At 46.1% G+C, this 22,056-nt stretch overlaps 3 protein-coding genes across 5 annotated transcripts; all 3 read left to right on the forward strand.

Annotated features, from left to right (window-relative positions):
* Positions 1 to 64: 64 nt before the first annotated feature.
* On the forward strand, positions 65 to 2,262 carry emc4 (ER membrane protein complex subunit 4). The gene is made up of 6 exons (XM_061281453.1): positions 65 to 217; positions 630 to 760; positions 1,131 to 1,245; positions 1,326 to 1,479; positions 1,553 to 1,713; positions 1,859 to 2,262. The coding sequence occupies exons 2-6, from the start codon at positions 657 to 659 to the stop codon at positions 1,892 to 1,894; spliced, it is 570 nt and encodes a 189-aa protein (XP_061137437.1). The 5' UTR covers positions 65 to 217; positions 630 to 656; the 3' UTR covers positions 1,895 to 2,262.
* A 686-nt stretch (positions 2,263 to 2,948) lies between these two features.
* Positions 2,949 to 7,236, forward strand: lpcat4 (lysophosphatidylcholine acyltransferase 4). The gene is made up of 13 exons (XM_061276293.1): positions 2,949 to 3,233; positions 3,450 to 3,813; positions 4,303 to 4,415; positions 4,482 to 4,542; positions 4,722 to 4,780; positions 5,253 to 5,287; positions 5,362 to 5,416; positions 5,483 to 5,565; positions 5,656 to 5,781; positions 5,857 to 6,007; positions 6,094 to 6,186; positions 6,487 to 6,622; positions 6,736 to 7,236. The coding sequence occupies exons 1-13, from the start codon at positions 3,150 to 3,152 to the stop codon at positions 6,873 to 6,875; spliced, it is 1,500 nt and encodes a 499-aa protein (XP_061132277.1). The 5' UTR covers positions 2,949 to 3,149; the 3' UTR covers positions 6,876 to 7,236.
* Positions 7,237 to 7,302: 66 nt separating this feature from the next.
* Positions 7,303 to 19,912, forward strand: LOC133152568 (solute carrier family 12 member 6-like). 3 transcript variants are annotated; one of them, XM_061276283.1, is made up of 27 exons: positions 7,303 to 7,462; positions 9,670 to 10,714; positions 11,691 to 11,785; positions 11,858 to 11,983; positions 12,316 to 12,462; positions 12,537 to 12,591; positions 12,684 to 12,814; positions 12,881 to 13,122; positions 13,608 to 13,723; positions 13,805 to 13,990; positions 14,059 to 14,223; positions 14,334 to 14,432; positions 14,918 to 14,975; positions 15,044 to 15,218; positions 15,297 to 15,415; positions 15,486 to 15,584; positions 15,677 to 15,796; positions 16,269 to 16,373; positions 16,448 to 16,616; positions 16,700 to 16,895; positions 17,203 to 17,372; positions 17,718 to 17,849; positions 17,915 to 18,022; positions 18,387 to 18,628; positions 18,694 to 18,827; positions 18,918 to 19,049; positions 19,438 to 19,912. In XM_061276283.1, exons 2-26 carry the CDS (start codon positions 10,492 to 10,494, stop codon positions 19,007 to 19,009), a joined length of 3,504 nt encoding a protein of 1,167 aa, XP_061132267.1. In that variant the 5' UTR covers positions 7,303 to 7,462; positions 9,670 to 10,491; the 3' UTR covers positions 19,010 to 19,049; positions 19,438 to 19,912. The 3 variants fall into 3 exon arrangements, with proteins under 3 accessions (XP_061132267.1, XP_061132249.1, XP_061132257.1); XM_061276265.1 differs by having other exon boundaries at positions 18,918 to 19,912; XM_061276273.1 differs by having other exon boundaries at positions 7,313 to 7,462; positions 9,667 to 10,714; positions 18,918 to 19,912.
* The last annotated feature ends 2,144 nt before the right edge of the window (positions 19,913 to 22,056 follow it).

Below are 22,056 nucleotides of genomic sequence, written 5' to 3' on the forward strand. Positions count from 1 at the left end.
CTTATTCACTCGCGGCAATAACAAAGAATTAAAAGTGTAATAAAGTGATTAACTCATTTGATGTGGAGAATGCGGTAGTTCTCCAGAAAGCCCACAAGGGACACTGTGAGTCATTGCGCAACAGACTCCTCATTGCTACGCCGTATGCGGCGAAGAAGAGTGGACTCCTGTCATCGTCCAAAAGAAACATCAGCCTCGCTTTGGACTCTTTCTAAAGGTGAACGAAAGTTCAGTAGCATTGAAAGGCTCATTTAGTCACAAAGTTGAGTTGTCGTTCACCGTGGCTTTTCTCGCGAGGTCACGCTCGTTTTGGGTTTCTCCTGGTGGCATGCTAGCATCTATTGCTAATTGAGGCTATGCCATTGCGACAAGCAAACCGAATAAAACTCCGTCGGATCTGGCGAGTTCTGCAAAATGATAAAAAATCATCTGATGTGGCATCTGATATTTAAATGTCGCCATGGAATGAAATAAAGTAGCACGACCTTTCGCTATGACGTCACCGTCACCTTTACTTCCGGATCTGTAAAAGCCGTGGAAACATGCATTAGACGACAAAACATGGAACTTAAAATACGCTGTATTTTTATTCATTTTGCAAATGAAGGTGTCTGTTTTATATTTATCAGGCTTATCTCGCGGTCCATTCGATTGCCATGACATCTCCCGGGGGACAAGGTGGGGGACATTTGTCTACGAGAGGAGGTGCCGGCTCCAGGAGGATGAAGTGGGCTCTGGAGCTGAGTTTAGGCAACACGAGGTAAATTTAAAAACTATGATTAAGTGTAGAAAAAATCTGTAAGTAATTTACGATCCAATCGACAGACAGGTTTTTATCAATCCAGATGACAAAGTAACAGAAAAATGCTTTGCAAAGAAGTGTCCTATTAGAAGTTGTTTTGTTCCTCAGACTTGCTCCCATACAGATGAAAAAAAAAAACAGATTTTGAAACCAGTACCGAAATAGTTGAGGAAAACAAGTGTTTCTAAAATAGACCCTTGTTGCACCCCGGACAGGTATTCAGAATATTCACAGCTGTTGGTTACGCAAATGTCGAATTGTTAATTGATACACTGATTATGAACACGATTTAGTTGGACTTTTTGACGGCGACACCGCTTTGCTCTAGGTGTCGTAGCGACCGCCAAGGTGGCCAGGGAGATGTTGTTTATCCCATCGGCTATTCGGAGAAGCCCGTTCCCGACACCAGCATCCAGGAGACGGACAAGAACCTGGTGGAGAAGGTGAGTCTGGATAAGGAGGCCTAAGCGTTTGATTTTTTTTTATCAGTGGGTTGTTGACTGAGCTGCTCCTATCTTGACAGCGATGCTGGGATGTGGCACTGGGCCCTCTCAAACAGATCCCCATGAACCTGTTCATCATGTACATGTCGGGGAACACCATCTCCATCTTTCCCATCATGATGGTGTGCATGATGGCCTGGAGGCCCATACAGGCTCTGATGTCTATGTCAGCCAGTGAGTGCAGAAGATGGCGGTAGAGGGGTTACCCTGTCATCTTCTACTTGTCTTCCTCTCGTGTCTTGAACAGCTTTCAAGCTGTTGGAGAGCTCCAGTCAGCAGTGGCTTCAGGGACTGGTCTACCTAGTGGGTAACCTGTTGGGCTCGGCGTTGGCCGTCTACAAGTGTCAATCGATGGGGCTGCTGCCTACGCACTCCTCCGATTGGCTGGCTTTCATTGAGCCTGCTCAGGTAGTGAAGCAGATGTCACTTATGACCTTCTTATAAATGTTGAACTGAATTGGACCGCTTGAAAATGCAACAGAAAAGCCACTCACATGTCACTATTTCAAGATTGAGGGGGAAATTGAATCGCATCAACTGTGTGTTCTCTCAGAGGATGGAGATGATGGGCGGAGGGATGGTGTTGTGAAGCAGTCACTGGTCATCCAGATAGTTCCGGTTTTTGCCGTGGCAGTCGAGACGCCCCTGGAGCGGGACGGAGGGAGACCTTCGACGTGGTATCGGCGGCCAACATTTTTGGCAAAGTGTTACTTTGTTTCGCCTTGTTTTTGTTTCATTTTGGGGTAGTCATGATGCTTTGTGTCCTTTGCATGTTTCACAGAATGACTACCAGCACCTGACATTTGAGAGTTTTTTTGTTTTAAAGTATGCTCGTGTTCTGAAAACAATTCTTTGTTCATCTGCTTCCTTTTAGCACACTAGCCAGCAATGTATAACTAACTTCTTTAATCCACACTGATTTGCCCTTGTGAAATAAATCCTTGATTTCAAATGAAATTTGTCCTGAAAATTTTTGTAAAGACGTTTCTATTTTTGGTTTTACTAAAACCGCTTTACTTTATAAAAACTGAATGAACTGTACACATAAGTATAAAATCAAATCTCAAGCAACTAGTTTTCAAATGTAACTGAACAGACTGAAACAAGGCCAACAACAACAACAAAAAAGATTAGATCATGGAGGTATATTAAAATAAAATTAAAAGATAAACACAAACTCAATTCAAACATTCAACACTTTTGTTCATAGGCTCCAGGCTCTTTTGACTAATTGCTCATCTCATCCAATGAACGATTCTGTCTTCCTGCTGCACTTATGCATACGTGCTTTAGGTAGACGTTAGCAATTATCAAAACTGAAGAAAAGTCAGTTTCTCGAGAGACGACATGAAAGCAAAATGTTTTTATCAGGCCAAATATTTCATGTTTTCACACCGAGTGTGTGTAACCTCCAATAGCCAGACGTTCTTGCCAAAAACAATGCTGTCAGTGCCATTTATTTTTATAATGGGATTTTTTTCGTCCGCTCTGAATTTACTCTTCTATCCCGACGTTGTATGAGCGATTTGTTCAATACCGCCTGAGAAAGAGAAAAAAAAGGATACCGGTTCGACCATAAAAGTAGCAGGAAAGGGGCGTGTCGTGACGTGTCAGGCTGCGTCCGCTTATTCTAGTCACCTTGCTCGCAGTGTGCGCGCACACACACACACACACACACACCTACCTCCTCACGTGCAGCTGTCAGTTTGTTTCCTTCGCTCGTTTAACAAGTTCTTTTTGGTTTCAGCTGGTGGTGACTTGAGTTTTGTTGCACTTACTTTGGTGATTCGTCATCTTCAAATTCTGGCCACAGCATTATTAGGAGGGAGTTTGCTGTCGTCACCATGGAGAAGTCGGAGCGTCGCGTCCATGGGTCCAAGAATCCGTTCTTTCACGAGGTGACGATGAGCAGCTTCCAGAGGATCCAGGTAAGAACTTTAAACCAACTTGCCCCACTGTGACCAAGGTGGAGTGTTTGTGTTTGCTCGACAACTTCACCTGTGCAACATGGCTGCCATGTTGGAATAATGCTGTTTCACTACTGCCATATTTCATTTGCAAATATTGGGACGTCCTCCCTTTGTCAGTGTGTTATAGGATGTGGATTAGATGACTAGAAATTCAATGGGCTTTTCTTTCCCAAGGGTCTGATCCTAGGAAGCTTCTTGTTCCCGGTTCGGGTGGTCCTGGTGAGCTTGTTCTTCCTCCTCGTGTGGCCTCTGGCCCGCCTACGAGTGGCCGGCTTGTCGGCGGAAGATCGCGCCCGACCCGTGGTGGGCTGGCGCCGCTGGCTTTTCCACCCTGGCGTCTGGTTCCTGAGCCGGGCCGTCTTCTTCTCCCTGGGTTTTGTGTGGGTCCGGGTTAAAGGTCGCCGGGCTGACCTAAAGGAGGCCCCTGTGCTAGTAGTAGCGCCCCACAGCACCTTTCTGGACATGCTGGTTTTGTGCTCCACCTACCTTCCCACCGTGGTGTCTCGCTCAGAGAACACCAGCCTGCCCGTCATCGGAGGTGAGCTGGATTGGATGGAGGATGTGTACAAAAGTCTACACACCCCTGTTTACCTTTGCCCCACAAAATTCAAGAACTCATGTCACCCATAAACTTTATTGCCCAATTGAATTTGGGAGGCTTCTTCCCCTGAGGACAAGTGAAAAAATTTAAATATAGTTGCACAAGTGTGCACACCCCGGTCAGTTTCAGCTGAATAAAATGAGTCCCAAAGAATGTTTCTATCACGGCAGTCGGTGTTGTGATAGCGTCAAAAAGTTCAATCTTAGCTTCATTGTACCAAAAATTAAACCTCACTTATGCAAATGTAAAATATATTTTCCAAAATGTTATGTGTGTGTGCTGAGTCCACTCCAGTTTGAATGTCACTGGATCTTTTCGAACAATGTTACATCCCCCGTGTGTGACAAAAGTTAAGTAATTATTAAGCTTAATCTTCTATTTTTACAAATCCCGGTGTTCCTGGATGTTGAACTACTCCTGCCTTAGCTCTCCTGGAGTTCAACCAGTCGGTGCTGGTGAGCAGGAACGACCCGGATTCCAGGAAAAAGGCTGTTGCCCAACTCACAGAGAGAATCACTTCCAACGGCGTGTGGCCTCAGGTGAGTCGACACAAATATTCAAACCCATGTCCACCTCTATTAAGACTCTTGGGCATGTGTCATCAGATGCTGATGTTTCCCGAAGGGACCACTACGAACGGCAGCGCTCTGATCAAGTTCAAGCCAGGTGAGGAGAATTGATGGAGTCATTTAATCCAGTCCTGATGCAGCGCTGGCCTGAGGCCTTCCTCTGGAATGATTGGCATGAGGATGGAAAAGGGCGCAGTGTTTGCTTAATGGTACATTCAGTCATTTCATTTCTTTCCTTTGACAAGTTTCTCCTTCCTTGCCCTCTTTTACCGTCAGGTGCTTTTCTATGCGGAGTCCCGGTCCAACCGGTTCTGTTGCGCTACCCCAACAAGTTGGTGAGTTGGCTCCTCTGTATCTCACACCCAGAATTCTGCCTCCAAATTTTCACGATTTCTGGCTTTTAATTGAATGGATTGAAAAGTGTTTTTATCAGAATTTTTTCTAGTAGGGGAGTGACGTCAGCATGCGGTTTATTTTGCAGAGCTTGTTTAACCACGCAAATATTTAGATGGTAGTGGATTGTGTGAATGAGTTCAATTTAGCTCTGACCAACCAATCAGACAACGGAAAAATGCTGATGTCATCAAGAGCCAGGCGAATTAGAAGTTCGGTTGGTTGAAGAAACAGTCCTCTTCATCATAGAGTTAAAGTTCCATAGGCCAGCACGACTGAATGTGAAGGTGGATCAGATTGACATAGCAACACGCAGAGGTTCAAATCTGATTGGACGAAAAAGAAACTGCCGAAGCGAACGGGTTTTTTGTTGTTGTTTTGAACGGCATCTTCAAATTCGTGTCTGTGCTTCAGGATACTGTCCGCTGGACGTACAAAGGCACAACATGGTAAATTTTTGCCGGGTTCGTGATGCTACTTGGGGTTTTCGTGCAAATGCTAAGGTTTGTTGTCTGTTTTGCAGGATTGAGGCGCTCTGGCACACTGCTTCTCAACTCTATACCAACATAACTATAGAGGTGTGTGTGTGTTGGGGGTGGGGGGGGACTTTTTGCTATTTGGAGTAACAAATTGCTGTGCTTCAGTTCCTGCCTGTCTACAATCCCTCACCGGAGGAGCGGAGCAACCCTAATCTGTATGCTGACAACGTGCAGAAGCTCATGGCTAAGTAATTATTTATCGGAAAATAGCATTTGTAAACCAATTGTTTAAAATGTGCACAAAGAAAATTCTAACGTGTTCTGGCGCCGGCTTTCAGAGCCTTGGGTGTCCCAGCTACAGACTACATAATGGAAGGTGGCGTGCCGGTCCAAAAAGTGGGCCATCTCTCTCTCCCGGTGCCATCACCTGGGAGGGAAGCGCTGACTCTGCTGTACAAAGCCGGGTAAGGGGAGTCGTATCTCTTTTTACCACATTTCGTCATGTTCGTAAACAACCAACCGTAATTCGTGTGCGTCAGCCTTCGAACAAGTGAAATAGAAGCCGCGTTGGAGAGAATGATCGACAGGTGTCGGTCGGGATCCTCGCTGGTCGGAACGGAAGATCTCGCCGGCCTTCTGGGACTCGCTGACCGACAGACAGCGGCGAGCATCTGCGGCCTCTACCCCGAGGTTCTCAAGGGTCGATGTTGCCGTGTCGTCTCTGTGACGTGACGTGTGTTAGCTTAGCGTCTTCTGCTTTATGTTGTGGCTTTCAGGAAAAAGTTGTGGACCTGAGACAGATCTATCTGAATATGGCCGCGCTATCTGGACTTGTTGACATCAAGTCTCTCCTGTGCACGTCCTTCAATGTAATTATCTTCACAACACTAGTACTAGTACGCTCTTGGTTCACGCTAGTAAGGCAATTCAATGCACTAGTAGGCTGACTGTGCCACCACCAATGTGTAGTTCTGCCGCACTGGTAACATTTAGTTGATCTAGTTTGCCAAAGTTGTCCTACTAGTGTTTAGAAATGTCGTAGAGTAGTGGAAAAACATTACATATAAGATAGTCGTTCTACTAGTGCATCGTATTAATAGTGACTGATGGACATAGATTAAATGCCATAGAAAGGGAGTGTGATAAATGAATGGCCTTTGACCTTGCAGTTATTTGATGAGGAGGGGACGGGAAGTCTGAGTGCTGAGGAGCTTTCTGGCCTGATGGGGGCGCTGCTTGGCTTACGTCAGAATCACACTGCAGAGCTGTACTTGGAGGTCTCCACTGGTGGCCGGTTAAGTCAAGGTACTAACTTAATGACTTTAAATAGAGTATTTTCTTTCTAATGGGATTTTTGTTGTTGTTCTCTGGGGTCAAAGATTGTTAGTGACTTTGGTATTTTACCACTCGCTCCTCAGATGACCTTGTGCGAATGTTGACAACCCACCCGATCTACCAGAAAGTGATGAGTGAGCACCTACAGCCTAACCAGGCTGGACGCCATTTGCCGGTCAATAACAATGGAAACATGCTCAATGGGTACAAAAAAGTGATGTAAAGAGCTCCATGTTCGGTTTTTAAATCACTCAATTGCAGACTTTGTTTTATGCTAGCGCAAAGAGACACTTTAAGGCACAATCATTCTAACTAAACATGGTTGCATTTTTGTGTACTCACCTTAACCATAAATGTTAATGTTTTATCTGAGAATATTTTTATACGGGCAACTTGTGCAAAAAATGTTATTGTAAATGTATTTTTATAAGAAAAGCTTCATTTATAGAGACGTCATTTATTTTCTTTGCCCACATGTTCACCTGTTCGTTTTCTTTAGTTGTTGTTTTTATCAATCTGTTTTTTTTTCTAGTTTGGGGAGGAATAAAAGGGACTTTGAATCAAAATAAACATTTTTACAACAACTTTTGTGTCTGTCCAGCAAGATGTCATGTAGTTTCATTTTTACTACTGCGCATGCGCGAGGTTGCGGTCGGGGAGTAAGGACGGTGATTTGCAAGGGACAAAATATACAGTTTTGCTTCTCGACTGGACAATAAGGAGTCGATAAACTGCCGAGAGGAGCCACCCGCTTCCACAGCCGTCCGAGCGTGGAACAACTCGGTAGAGCGTCCACATCACCAAATCCAGGTATGAGTCTCAACCGCTTGCGTTGTGTGTCACGGCGGTTGACAGTTGACAGTCTCGCGCGGCATGGGCAAATCGGTGGCTAACGTTAGCATAGTGCTGGCTGGCACCGGTCTGGAACCTGCCAACCCAGCCAGGCGACCGGCGTTTCTGTGTTCCTCTCTTCATTTTTTGACGCTCATTGTTCATTTTAAAAAAAACAAACAAAAAAAAAAAAAACAAGCTTGGGAACGAAAGACGCAAAGCTGTAAACTGGTTGCAGCTGGTCTTAAATGTCCGCATCTCCCACCGCAATCCATTCTGTCGCCACAAAGACGTACAAGCGAGCAGCTGTTGCGACATTCTTGATTTCTCATCCTTTAAACACTGGGCTCTATTGCCATATTTTGAAAATGTTTTCCAAAATACTTCAAAAAATTATTATTAAGCCGAGCATGGCAAGCAGCTTGCTTAGGGTTCGTTCGCGTTACTCATTAATTAAGCCATTAGGGATATATTCATTCATTCATTCATTCATAGGTTTGTTAATGTGTCATTTATTACATGAGTACTGGCATCTTACGTTTTGGTGTACAAAATGTAACGGTCACGTAACCACCAATGCTTCCGCACGGTACAGTACAGTACTACGGCTGTGATATGGTTTTCGAATCGAGCTATATCAATATCGCAATATATAACACATACCTTTTTTTCAAATTATTTTTTTAAGAATGACTTTTTTTTTACTTGGGATAATAAAACAACTCAATATTTTCTTAGCTAATTAATAGTAATTGCCTCAGCTAATATTTAACTATTGAAATGCAATTTACCGTATTTTCCGGCCTATAAGGCGCACCGGACTATAAGGCGTACCTTCAATGAATGGCCCATTTTAAAACTTTATCCTTATATAAGGCGCACCGGACTATAAGGCGCACCATTAATGCATCATGTCAGATTTTTAATCCAAATCAAATCATTCTCCATTTTATCTTTTTTATTTCAACTTCAGACGGAACAAATTACTTTATAATCATAAAATAATGATCCATAGTCTTTTTGAGTCATGATTCATAGTCTTCAGCGGGCCACTTATGATTGATTTCATGACACAATGCTTTGGGCCAGTTTAAATTTAGGAATTTGGTCCATATATAAGGCGCACCGGACTATAAGGCGCACTGTTGGTTTTTGAGAAAATTTTAGGTTTTTAGGTGCGCCTTATAGGGCGGAAAATACGGTAAGTTTGTCTGACTGGTAAATTTTAGGCAAAAGCATACAATTTCATAAGAATCTTATTACATATCTTTCAATATGAGTATTGCATGGGCCAATTTTATTCATTTAAATATATATATATATATATATATATATATATATATATATATATATATATATATATATATATATATATATATATATTTAGCAGCTCTAGTATTTACATTAAATTTGATGATTGTTCATCTTGATCATTTCATGCGCTTTATACCTGACAAGTGAACGAAGGCTACATCATAAATGTGGAGCATCTAATTTGACAATGTGCACACATGTTGTTCCATGCTCTATTTTTATTTACTTTAAGCACCGTTTACATTAGGAGCCATCCAAATGAATGCATCTGCCAGAGGTTGATGTTCCTTGGGGGTAAAATGCCAAGCAAGGTGTTGGTCAGTATAACCCCCAAGCTCCCATTCCACAACTGTTTTTATTCCCAAAACAAGACCAAAAAAACGGGTAAAAGGTATCCAGCCGCCGTTTCCTCTTCGGAAACATCGAGTTATGAAACAAAGCAGCAAGCAGCAACTGGTCCGACCGGTTGGAGCCAGGTTGACCCTGGTTATTTTTTGAGATGCTTTGTGTAGATACCTTGGTGAGTCATTTGCCTATGTGTGTGAACCTGTTAGGATGTCATGAATTGGTATTGTACTCACTTGGAGATAAGTCTTTAAATATTTCAGTGTTTGATTTTTTTTTGGGGGGGGGGGCTCGATAGTCGGTAGATATATTAATAATTGATTGTGTGTCAATTTCAGCCTCACATCTGTAAATATTTCCCTTAGATGTTGTCCTCTATGAAAGCATGACAAAATTCTATTTGATATCGTATATATTGTGACAATAACGCTGTTATTTTTTTCCATTCTTGCTTTCTGTCTTTCCCCCTGTTCTTGTTCTACTGCTCCATCCCCTCCAATCCTTGCCCCTTGCCCCTGCCCCAGTAGAAAAGACACACGCTCAGCAAATTGTCTTAAAGCAAAGCGCCACTTTTAGTCAATTACTCAAAAAACAAGTGTGAAATTACTCAACCACTATTTTATTGATTAATCATTTCGAGCCAGCCTCCGAATTTTAGCTCGTTCAACAAATATTCTCTGATTTGTGTCGTCCGTTAATGAAAGCAGCCATATTAGCCCAATATTCTAATAATATGTTAATAAATTTAAATGTAAATAACATATTTTAAAATACAAGGTTTTAGTCTATTTTCTCACTTGACAAAACCAGTAATCAATTTTCCAGTTTTATGTGATGGAAGTAATGGAAATTTGAAGCTGTCGTATGAATGACATGTAGCTGAACCTGAAGCAGCCTCAGAAGTGTGTTTCAAATTAAGAGGCCTTCACTCGCATCAATTAGTAGCTCTTTCCTTTTTGTTTATTTGACTTAGTTTAATTATTAAACAATTGCAAAAAACAGTAATCGGTTTGTAAAATTAAAAAAAATATATTTTAAATGTACAATTTTACTTTTTAATCCGATTATTCTATTGATCGACAAAAGAATAGATTGTCAAAATATTTGATAGTGACAGCCCTTAAGGAAAGTGCTGTTGGGCACTTAAGCTTGGTGTTGGCCAATTACGTCGCCTCGATGGAGAATGGCGACTGTCAAAGAAATAATTACACGGGCAATCGTTCCCTCTTCCACAAGCATCAGCTAAACTCAGTTAGATTCAGCCACGCTCGCTAGCCTGTGCGCCCACCAGCCGCCCTCCCTTCGCTCGCCCCGACCTTCCCGACCCCACACCCTACTCGGGCTTCGCCATGACGTCGGTGAGGTTCACCGTGACGCCCACCAAGGCGGAGGACCACCCCGGGCTGTCGGACACGTCGCCCGAAATCAGCTCCCGCTCCGGCAACCACGTGCGCTTCGGCTCCCGGGAAAGCGTCAGCCGAAGCGAGCCGCCCAGCGACTCATCGATGGGAGTCGTGGCACCGACAGGAGGAGGCGGCACGGAAACGCCGGACCACAGTAACATGGAGCAAGGTGAGGACGTGCACATAGAATAATCCCCAAGTGTGAACTGGCCTACTAATCTGGAATGTAATCTGGATTTTAGGAGATGTGCCGGTTGCTCGGTCAGGATTTATTAGTTGTCACACGAGTGTAACCCAAAACCCAAACCCTGTTCTGAGCTTTGCCCATTGTGCCTTTTCCAGAAATGACTTTCTTGAAGTTTTGCCATCTTGCTCAACGGCGGTGGCAGGGGCCGTTCGTAACCACTCGGCTGCAACTACCCGCTAAAAAAGAACAGAATCCAACCGCATTAGCTATCAAATGGAGAAACTGGCCTTTTGTTTTGCCCAACAAACTATCCTTTTGCTTTCTGACTCAGCGTTTAAGACAAGAGTCTGCAAAATCCGCCGTCGTCTGCTCGTGAGAAAGTCAGCTGACACTTTCACTTCCGCGCTTGAAAGAACAACTCGTGCGTGTCTATAGTAACGAGGCCGCCCCACACCGTCGCTACATAATAAGCTTCCATAAGTAGGAATTGAGCCCCTTAATCCCACTGAGTTTCAAGTTTCCCCACGTGCGGCGCTCAGTCGGGAACAAAAATTTTGGAGTAGTGAGGCAGCGCGGCGTTGCCCCTTCCTCGCCCCCCCCCCCCCTCGCAGTGATGCCACATGAATCCCATGCAGGTGTGCTGAGCTCAGCCTGTCATTTGATCTGTTTTGGGTTTTTTTTTTTCTTCCCATCCTCTCTCATTTAGAAGATTCTTTTAGACAGGTGAATCTGTCAAATTATTGACAAAATTGCTATTTGTTAGAAAAACCCCAAATAGGGTTGAGGAACAGATCTCCAAGAACGAGTGTTGCTTTTTGTGTAAGCGATGAACAGTGCGACGGCCTAATATTAATTAACTAGCGTCGTGTTTATGTTCACAGCTTGGTAGTTGGCTGACGGGAGGCACCAAGGGGAAGGAGGCTTGTTGTGTTTACGTTTGTTGTGCTCTGTCTTGCAGGGGATGGAAATTCCAAACTGTCTAGCGTGTACATCAACAACAGCCACGGCGCGGATGATGACGACTTCTATGACAGGAACTTGGCCTTGTTTGAGGTTTGGGTCCCATTCCGGTAGCTCGTCTCATTCCTCGAGTCTCGGACGTCATCGTCTTCCCGCTGCTCGCAGGAGGAAATGGACACGCGGCCCAAAGTTTCGTCCCTGCTCAGTCGTCTGGCCAACTATACCAACCTGATGCAGAGCGCCAAGGAGCATGAGGAGGCCGAGAGCAACAATGAGAAGAAGAAGGCCAAGGTACTTCAAAATGTCGCTACAATTGATTATAGCAAAACTTTCCTCACCATGTGGCAGTTTTAGATGGCACTCTGTTCAGCATTGAGCTGACCTGCCATTTTCTAAAGCTCCTTGAATTAAACTAAGAGTGCCATCGAGTGGTCAAAAAAATACAACTGGTTCATGAAGCAGTTTTGAAACTGAAGCTTCATTTTCTCGTCATTACTACTTCTTAAAATGTGCCCCTTAAAGCAGGTTGGCATTTTTCAATCTTTTGTGGAAGTAAATATTATCAGAATGAGCAGAATTGGACACCGGGAGCTTATTTGGTGTGCTCTGGCGGCTCTCCACAGTCACCGCGCATGGGAACCTTCATGGGCGTGTACCTGCCGTGCCTGCAGAACATCTTTGGCGTCATCTTGTTCCTACGTTTGACCTGGGTGGTGGGGACCGCCGGCGTGTTGCAGGGCCTCTGCATCGTCTTCATCTGCTGCTGCTGCGTGAGTGCCGCAGAGTTTCGCCAAAGGGGGTGAAGAGCAGTCTCACCCTCTTTGACCTCTTTTTGTGCCTCCAGACAATGCTGACCGCCATATCCATGAGTGCCATTGCCACCAATGGAGTGGTTCCAGGTAACCCCAGATCATTCTTTGTTGACTACGTAGGTCTAGTCTAGATACTCCAACTGTATGTTAATAACTGACCTTACTTTTTCCCCCTGCAGCCGGCGGTTCCTACTTCATGATCAGCCGCTCTCTGGGTCCGGAGTTTGGGGGGGCGGTGGGTCTGTGCTTCTACCTGGGTACCACCTTTGCAGGGGCCATGTATATCCTCGGAGCCGTCGAGATCCTGCTGGTGGGTTGCTCGTTTTTGCCAAGTCCTCGCTCGCAGGCCACAACACTCCCTCGTCTCCTCCTCTAGATGTACATTGCACCTGAGGCGGCCATCTTCACCGCCAAGGGGCTGGAGGGCGAGGGTGCGGCCATGTTGAACAACATGCGTGTCTACGGCTCCGTCTGCCTCCTCCTCATGTCCCTGCTGGTCTTTGTGGGCGTCAAGTACGTCAACAAACTGGCCTCTGTCTTCCTGGCCTGCGTCATCGTCTCCATCGTCTCCATTTATGTGGGCGCGCTGGTCTCCGCTTTCAGGCCGCCCAATTTCCCGTACGTACTGCCGTCCCATCGCCGGTGCGTTGTCTCATCTAAATGCTTGACATTTGTGACAAAGCGCAACGTAAGATTAGCGCAATGATTTCATTCATAAATGGAAGGTTTCCAATTTGAACTACTCTTAAAATTCCCACTGAAATATAGCCGAACTTGACCCGCCAGCTCATTGGCCTAGTGGTAGAGTGTCCGCCCTGAGACTGGAAGGTTGTGGGTTCAAACCCCGGCCGGGTTGTACCAAAGACTATAAAAATGGGACCCATTGCCTCCCTGCTTGGCACTCAGCATTAAGGGTTGGAATTGGGGGGTTAGATCACCAAATGGTTCCCGAGCGTGGCACCGCTGCTGCTCACTGCTCCCCTCTCCCCCAGGGGATGGATTAAAATCACATGGGGATGGGTTAAATGCAGAGGACAAATTTCACCACACCCAGATGTGTGTGTGACGATCATTGGGCGTTTAACTTAACTTTAACTTTGCAGGGTATGTACGCTCGGAAACCGAACCATCAACGGCCACGACCTCTTCGACCAGCAGTGCGCTAAAACCGTCCCGCTGTCCGCCGAGAGGGAGGTGACCAACGAGACGCTAGGCGGCGGTGCGTTCTGATGTTGTGCACCACCGTTTGCACGCTTAGGAGGCCTGCAAAGTTGACAAACGTTTCACCTTTTTTTTCCAGCGGACGGCAACACCACGACTCTGGCGACAACGGAGCTGGTCCCCAGTCGCGGCGAGAATACCACATACTTGTGGAGCCGCTTCTGCCAGAGTGTCGAACTCAACTCCTCCTGTGACGACTACTTTGCAGCCAATAACTTCTCCCGCATCGACGGTATCCCTGGTTTGGCCAGTGGCATCATCTCCGGTAACGCCGCACGCATTGGTAGCCGTTTTGGCCGCGATGGCGCGTGACGTTCCTCCTTTGCGGCGCAGAGAACCTGTGGAGCTCATACCTTGGCAAAGGAGACGTGGTGGAGAAAGGCTCTTTGAGCTCCTCCCAGGGAGCGGGTTCGCCATCCACACAGCAGCCTTACGTCTTTGCTGACATCACCACCTCCTTCACCCTCCTGGTGGGAATCTTCTTCCCCTCCGTCACAGGTAAACATTTTCTTTATTTTCACAATTGGTACTCACCCATCCCCATTAAGAGGTGGAGGAGGGTTTTCCTGAAGCTCTCTCATTTTGAGGCGTTTACTTGTCTTCCACAGGAATCATGGCCGGTTCGAATCGGTCAGGGGACCTAAAAGACGCCCAGCGGTCCATCCCCATCGGGACTATCCTTGCTATCCTCACCACCTCCTTTATTTGTATCCTTCCATTAGAGCACAGTGCAGTGTGAATTTCACTCATTCCGACGCGCTGTATGCAAAACGTTAACATATCGTTTCCCAATTGAAATGAATGGAAACACCATTTGTTTGGCCCCATAAAAAAAACAACAACTGCAAAAGTTATTTTAAAAGTTGTTATCACACTCCAAGAACTAAAAAGGTATTGTGCTACCCTTCTTGATGTGCATGATTTGTCCACCTCGGAACAGACAGAGATACTGTACTGTTCGTGGCAACATCACAACTCCGCTCCGCTTATCAGTACGGCACTAATATGACTCATTCCTCACGGACGATAAGGAACTTATCACTGACTGTAGTAATATTGTCTTTCTACATGTATTGCCACTCCGTTTGTGTTAAATTAGCATTAGCATGATGCTAGTAGATGCAACGCAAAAGAATTATGTTTGAGCTGACCTTTTGAGGGTTTGACGTTTTCCTGAGTTTCCTTTACCCAGACCTCAGCAGCGTTGTTTTATTTGGCGCCTGCATTGACGGTGTGGTCCTCAGAGACAAGTCGGTTCCATTCGTTACGTGTCTCCCTGTGTAAGAGAGATGTTTTTGAACGTTGTCATTTCCTGCAGGTTTGGAGACTCTGTCCGAGGGAATTTGGTAGTGGCCACGTTAGCCTGGCCCACTCCTTGGGTCATTGTGGTGGGATCCTTCTTCTCCACGTGTGGCGCGGGTCTCCAGTCGTTGACGGGTGCTCCAAGGCTTCTGCAGGCTATCGCCAAAGACAACATTATTCCCTTTCTTCGGGTTGGAACTTAGACTGTCGGACATTCTCAGCATGCGTGCTAGGCAATGTGCTGACCCGCTTTTGCTGGTGCGCGTCAGGTGTTCGGTCACGGTAAAGCCAACGGCGAACCCACCTGGGCGCTGCTGCTGACGGCCCTCATCGCTGAGCTGGGCATCCTCATTGCCTCTCTGGACCTGGTGGCTCCAATCCTGACCATGTGAGACATCCCAACCCCTCTTGTGTCACGTCATTGGTCGTCAGAGCTGTCAATCTTCTTCTCTGTCCAGGTTCTTCTTGATGTGCTACCTGTTTGTCAACCTGGCCTGCGGCCTGCAGACCCTCCTGAGGACGCCCAACTGGAGACCACGCTTTTCCTACTACCACTGGTGTGTGCGCCGCAGCCGCTGCGTTGGCTGTGGATCCACACACACTCACCGTGTCTGTGCTTGTGTATGTGTGTGTGTGTGTGTGTGTCAAGGACCTTGTCATTTTTGGGGATGACCATCTGCCTGGCGCTCATGTTCATCTCCTCCTGGTACTATGCAATCGTTGCCATAGTGATTGCAGGCATGATCTACAAGTACATCGAGTACCACGGGTATGTTTCCATGGCGATGGCATGTGCCGTTCAGGGTTACCTTCACTTTATAGTGGTACCTAGACGTACGAGCGCCTCCATCTTTGGATGTGCCGTGGCCGCTCAAGGCTAAGAGAGCTGACAACAGTCGCTCACGTTAAATAAAATGTGGTCATGGGCAACATTTAGCCCCGCCTCCTCAACGTTACACCAAAACATTGGTTATATTTTCAATTTGACACTTTTACACTACAGTAATCCCCCCCCTCCATCGCTGGGGTTAACGTTTCTAGCCACCCTCGGAGTAAGTGAAATTTGCAATAAAGAAATACAGTCCCCTTGAGAAATTCTCCCTACGCATGGTTTGTCTAGCATTTATGCCACTTCATATTTAAAGTCTTTTAACACAGAGATTAGAAACACATTTAAACATATAATTCACTGAAGTATGAGCAATGGGTAACATGAGTGTCTGTCCTGTATTGCAATCCAGAGCAGAGAAGGAGTGGGGAGATGGAATCCGCGGACTCTCGCTCAGCGCCGCCCGCTACGCCCTCTTGCGGTTGGAAGAGGGCCCACCTCACACTAAAAACTGGAGGTACACAATTCTCCCCGTGAGGTGAAGACGGCAAGAATTGATTCGGGCTCCAATTCAAGACCTGTCTCCTGCAGGCCGCAGCTGTTGGTTTTACTCAAACTGGATGAAGACGCGCACGTCAAGTCTCCGCGCCTGCTGACCTTTGCCAGCCAGCTGAAGGCAGGAAAAGGCCTGACCATCGTGGGCACGGTAGTTTCCGGCAACTTCCTTCACAGCTACGGAGAGGCATTGGCGGCGGAACAGGTGAGATCTCGTCGGCCAGGATTTGATTTCTGGACTACAAGGTCCTGCTTTTTGATTAACACAAATAAAATTCATCTTGTCAGACCCTAAAGCTTCTGATGGACAAGGAGCGGGTCAAAGGGTTCTGCCAGTGCATCGTCGCACAGAAGGCACGTGAAGGCATCAGTCATATGATCCAGTCCAGCGGTCTGGGGGGGATGAAGCCCAACACCGTGGTGATGGGATGGCCTCATGCCTGGAGGCAGAGCGAAGATCCGCAGTCCTGGAAGACCTTCATCCGTGAGTGCTGCTTCTCGCTCCTCTCCGTCCCACACAAGTGGCAAACATACTCTTACTCGAGTCTGTGTGTGTCTGTGTGTGTCTGCGTGTCTGTGTGTGTCCTTTTCTCACTGTTGCTTACCTACAACGCAAATGCTATCTCTTTTCCCATTTATGGCATTTACAATTCTGAACTGTTGCTGACTAAGTTGCGCGGCTTCAAAAATATGTGTCGACAGAACAGATGCCTGCTACTACTAAAAGATTTGTACATCCCGCCACTGTCTTTCAATTGAGAGTCTGACGGCGCCCCCTGTCCTCCCTCCAGACACAGTGCGCGTCACCACGGCCGCTCACCTGGCCTTGCTGGTGCCGAAAAACATCTCCCTCTTTCCCAGCAACAACGAGCCGTGCGCCGACGGCTACATGGACGTGTGGTGGATCGTGCACGACGGCGGGATGCTGATGCTGCTGCCCTTCCTGCTACGCCAGCACAAGGTGCCGGCCACACAATACATTAGTTGCCGATTAACATTTCAAAGTCAAAGTCTGCTTTATTGTCAATCCCTTCATATGTCAAGACACACGAAGAAACCGAAATTCCGTTTCCTCTATCCCACGGTGACGAGACACAGTACACGATAGACATACAAGTAGACGACACAAAATAAAAACAAGAAGGCACAAGCAATAAATAATAAATAAATAATATGAGTGATGAATAAGTAATAAACAAATAACACAATAAATATTTTCCATTAAAAAAAACCCCAACAACTCTGTTTTGTTGTCCAGCGAACTCTATTAACCTTGCTGTGTTCTTCTCTCGCTGGCCTGGAGTAGGTATGGCGAAAGTGCGGGATGCGCATCTTTACCGTGGCCCAGATGGAGGACAATTCCATCCAAATGAAGAAGGACCTAGCGACGTTCCTCTATCACTTACGAATCGAGGCCGAGGTGGAAGTCGTTGAGATGGTAAGCCACCGCTGCTCTTCTTAATTTGGAGGGCATCAACTAAACGCATCTTTTTGCTGTGCCAGCACGACAGTGACATCAGCGCCTACACTTACGAGAGGACCCTGATGATGGAGCAGAGGTCGCAGATGCTCCGCCAGATGCGGCTTTCCAAATCGGACCGTGAGCGAGAGGTAAAGCCGCGCGGCTACGTGTGGGCAATATTTCCGCCCGCCTGACCCTTACATTTTTGAAATATTGGCTTCCTTCTCGCCGCTGGATTTCCTCAGCGGGTGCGCTGGAGTTTTGATGATGTGAGTAGCCAGCCATCAGCTAGTCCAAGTAGATTGCTTCTACGGAATTATGGCGAGCGATTTGAGGAGTTCGCTTTAATATCCACTCAAAGGCCCACGCATTAGTACTGTAGATGTGATGTAGTTGAGCTAGCGAGTCAGTATGTGTCGCGCGCCAATTCGCGGGAGCCAGGGCTGAGGCAGACAAGTCCAAGAGGAACCTATGACCTGACGTTGCCACTTTATCTTGTGACCCGCGGGCCAGGCTCAGCTGGTCAAGGACCGCAACTCCATGTTGCGACTGACCAGCATCGGCTCAGACGAGGACGACGAAACGGACGGCGGCGAACGGGAGCGAGCGGCGGCGGCGGCCGGCGACGGGTCCTCGTCCGAGCGCCACCGTCGCGTTCAAATGACCTGGACCAAAGAGAAGGCGTCGCAGTACCGGGCAGCGCACTCTGGATGCTCCACGCCCGAGGGCTTCAGAGACATGCTCAGCATCCGACCGTCAGTGTTCATACGTGGCTCCTCCCCCTCCGCACAAGCATCATCCAGTATGTCTTTTTCTTCAGTGACCATTCCAACGTGAGGAGGATGCACACGGCCGTCAAGCTCAACGAAGTCATCGTCAACAAATCCCACGACGCCAGAGTAGTCCTCCTCAATATGCCGGGACCACCCAAGAACCCGGACGGAGATGAGAACTGTATCCTTAATCCTTTTGGTGGTTTGTTTTGTGCTCGGAGAGGTTCAGCGTCTGCGTGAATGTTTGGCTGTCCGTGACTCACTTGAGCAGACATGGAGTTCCTGGAAGTTCTCACCGAGGGTTTGGAGCGTGTTCTGCTGGTCCGAGGTGGAGGAAGTGAAGTCATCACCATCTACTCGTGATGAGATGCCCACTTTGAAGGCAGTTGCCAATCTACTGCAAGTGAGAGAAGGGGGGGGGGGGGGTTAACTGCCGCATGGGACCACTCAAACCAACCGCCGCTTGTCACTTGCTTGTCGTCACTCTTCTGTCATTCCACTGGCGTCACGCTGCAAGAAAAAGAAACAAGCCCCGCGTTCTAATGGATTGCGTTTTCCCGCTGACGGTCGTAGTGCGATGTCAAGTGTCAGAGGCTCTCGTTGCTCTGATGAGACTCAGGGTTGAAATTTTTCTCTTTTTCTCGGTATGTTTGTTCGAAATGTTGGAATTTGTTCATGCTCTGCACTTTTGTTTCCAGCATAGTAACTTAAATAGTTTCGTATCTTCTCTGATTTTAAACTACTGTATATGGATGGTCCATTTTTTTTTTTTTTTTTGTCTCCGGTGACAGAACAAATCCCTTGTAGTTCTGCTTTGATGAAATGGACATTTTCCTCACTCATTGACATGCAGTTTCTTCTCGCCATGACACATTCCTGTGTAACTGCAATATCATGAGCCAAAGTCTCAGAGGTTGGCCCTCGTGGACGTCATTTCTGGGAGAATGAAACAAAATGAGGCATGGAAAATCCAGGCTGAAATGACCGGTATGTATGTGTGGAATGTTATAAATGATTCATGCCCTACTGTCTGTATGTGTGTGAATAAGCGCTTGTTGCTAAATGTGAGCTGTAACCTGTTTTTTCGTTCTCCAAATGTTTGTGTTACGGTGCAGGGATTTATTTTTGTTTTTCAAACATTATTGTATTTCCTGTACATGATAACAGAGATTCCAAGATGTATCTTTTTTTAATTACACAATTATGTGAGGCATAAAACTTGTTTGGTTGAACATTTTGGGAATAAAGTGATCTAGAAGAAACAAATGTTGCCCTTCAGTGAAGTTCTGCTACAGTAACAATTTCAATGATTTTGCCTGTCTCCACCCCACCTGCCTGTAACAGCTGTGAGGCCTGAAACTATTGAAATTAATTGTAATTTTTCAAAGAATCTATTTCCTAGATTTATGTAGAAATTCAGATCTAAATGTTTTTATTGCGCCCAGGGCGCTCTTTGTCTCAGATTTTGTTCTTTTTGTGCCCAGGGTGACCTTTGTCTCTGATTATTTTCATAACTTCTATTGATGAGAATTTTAATCTTACTCCATTTGCTCCCAAACAATATTTACTAAAATCACAAAATAATCATACGTATTACTACTACTACTATTATTATTACTACTGCTGCTGCTGCTGCTGCTGCTGCTGCTGCTGGTGGGTCTCATCACCAAGGGCGACAAGACTCAATACAAGTCAGAGGTCGACCTTCTGGCCACATGGTGCAAGGACAACAACCTCCTGCTGAAGGTCAGCAAGACCAAGGAGATTGTTGTTGACTTCCGGAAGGGTCACACCCAACACCTGCCAGTGACCATCGACGGTGCTGTAGTGGAGAGAGTGAGCAGCACCAGATTCCTGGGGGTGCACACCAGTGACGACCTCTCCTGGACCACCAACACTGCATCACTGGCGAAGAAAGTTCAGCGCCGCCTGTACTTCCTGCGGAAACTCAGGCGAGCAGGTGCTCCACCAGCCATCATGCGCACATTCTACCATGGCACCACTGAGAGCGTCCTCTCCAGTTGTATCGTTGTGTGGGGTGGTAGCTGCACTGAATACAACATGAAGGCCCTGCAGCGCATAGTGAACACAGCTGGTAGGATTAGATGGTGCTTCACTCCCCTCCCTGAAGGACATTTATACCTCCCGTCTCACCCGCAAGGTGACCACAATTGTGTGTGATGTGAGTCACGCTGCTCACACTTTGTTTGTTTCAATGTAATTATTTGAGACCAATGGATAGACAGACTTTGGCTCTTTTAAAAACAAATGTGCAAGGAATTTGAACTGTTTTCCCGATTTGTTCATTTGTGAGATGGGTCCAGGTGCCAGGCTTCCAAATTGTATCTTCTCGTCCAACTTAAGAGAGCTAAAAAGATGTCTGGGGGCAATTTCAAAATCTTCCGGGATTTTTTTCGGACTGCCTCAAACTTAATACATGTACAGTACATTGTCAATAGAATTGCCACTCCGTTCCGTTTCACTCAATTCCAGGTTTCTCAGTATGGTTCGCAAATAAGTCATGCCTTTCTCCTCAAATGTATCAGTTTGCTGATTGTCACTCTGTGTGTGTGCGCGTGCGTGCGTGTGTGTGCGCGCGTGCGTGTGGATGTAGGGTGGGCTAGTCATCTTACACCGAGTGTTTACAAGCAATGCCGAAACCAAACTGCACGTTCACGGAGGAGCTAAATGAAAAGTTCAATAAGAATAATATGAGACTTTTTCTTTTATTTATATTATAAACATTATTAATAAAAAGTATTTTACATATGTTTTGTGCTATTTGAACCAATAAATGCAATTGCTCTCCAGACACCATGTCATTTGTGTCATAACATACACAGATACACCCATGACCCCCCCCCCCCCCAAAAAAAAGGGTATCTTCCTTTTGAAAACCCCAAATCTGGTCACCCTGTGTAAGTGCCTGAAAATGTGTACAAGATAACAATCCCATCGAGGTGTCGTCTGAGTCATCAAGTGTTTGCTTCCCCCAAAGAGCCAACAAGCCACAAGATCCCCCGCATGGTGTGCAAATTATTGCACTCAAGGCCCCCAAGGCTCAATTGGAGACGTTTCCCCCTCATTTCTCTCAGATTCATTTGCTCATCGTCTCCTCGCTCATTTTCATTCACAAGTACATCTCATTTGATTCCCACTTTCATACTTGGATTTCATGATTTCGATTTACTGTTAAATGAATACATTGAATTACACCTCATTTCATCCCCACGCTCATGCTTGGATTTCATGATTTCGATTTACTGTAAAATGAATACATTGAATTCCACCTCCTTTTATTCCCACTTTCATACTTGGATTTCATGATTTCGATTTACTGTTAAATGAGTTGACTGCTTCTTGCTGTTGTTCACGCATACACCAGAACATTTACAAAGTAACCAAAAAAA

This window comes from Syngnathus typhle, linkage group LG1 (assembly GCF_033458585.1).
Source record: "Syngnathus typhle isolate RoL2023-S1 ecotype Sweden linkage group LG1, RoL_Styp_1.0, whole genome shotgun sequence".
Classification (NCBI taxonomy): domain Eukaryota; kingdom Metazoa; phylum Chordata; class Actinopteri; order Syngnathiformes; family Syngnathidae; genus Syngnathus; species Syngnathus typhle.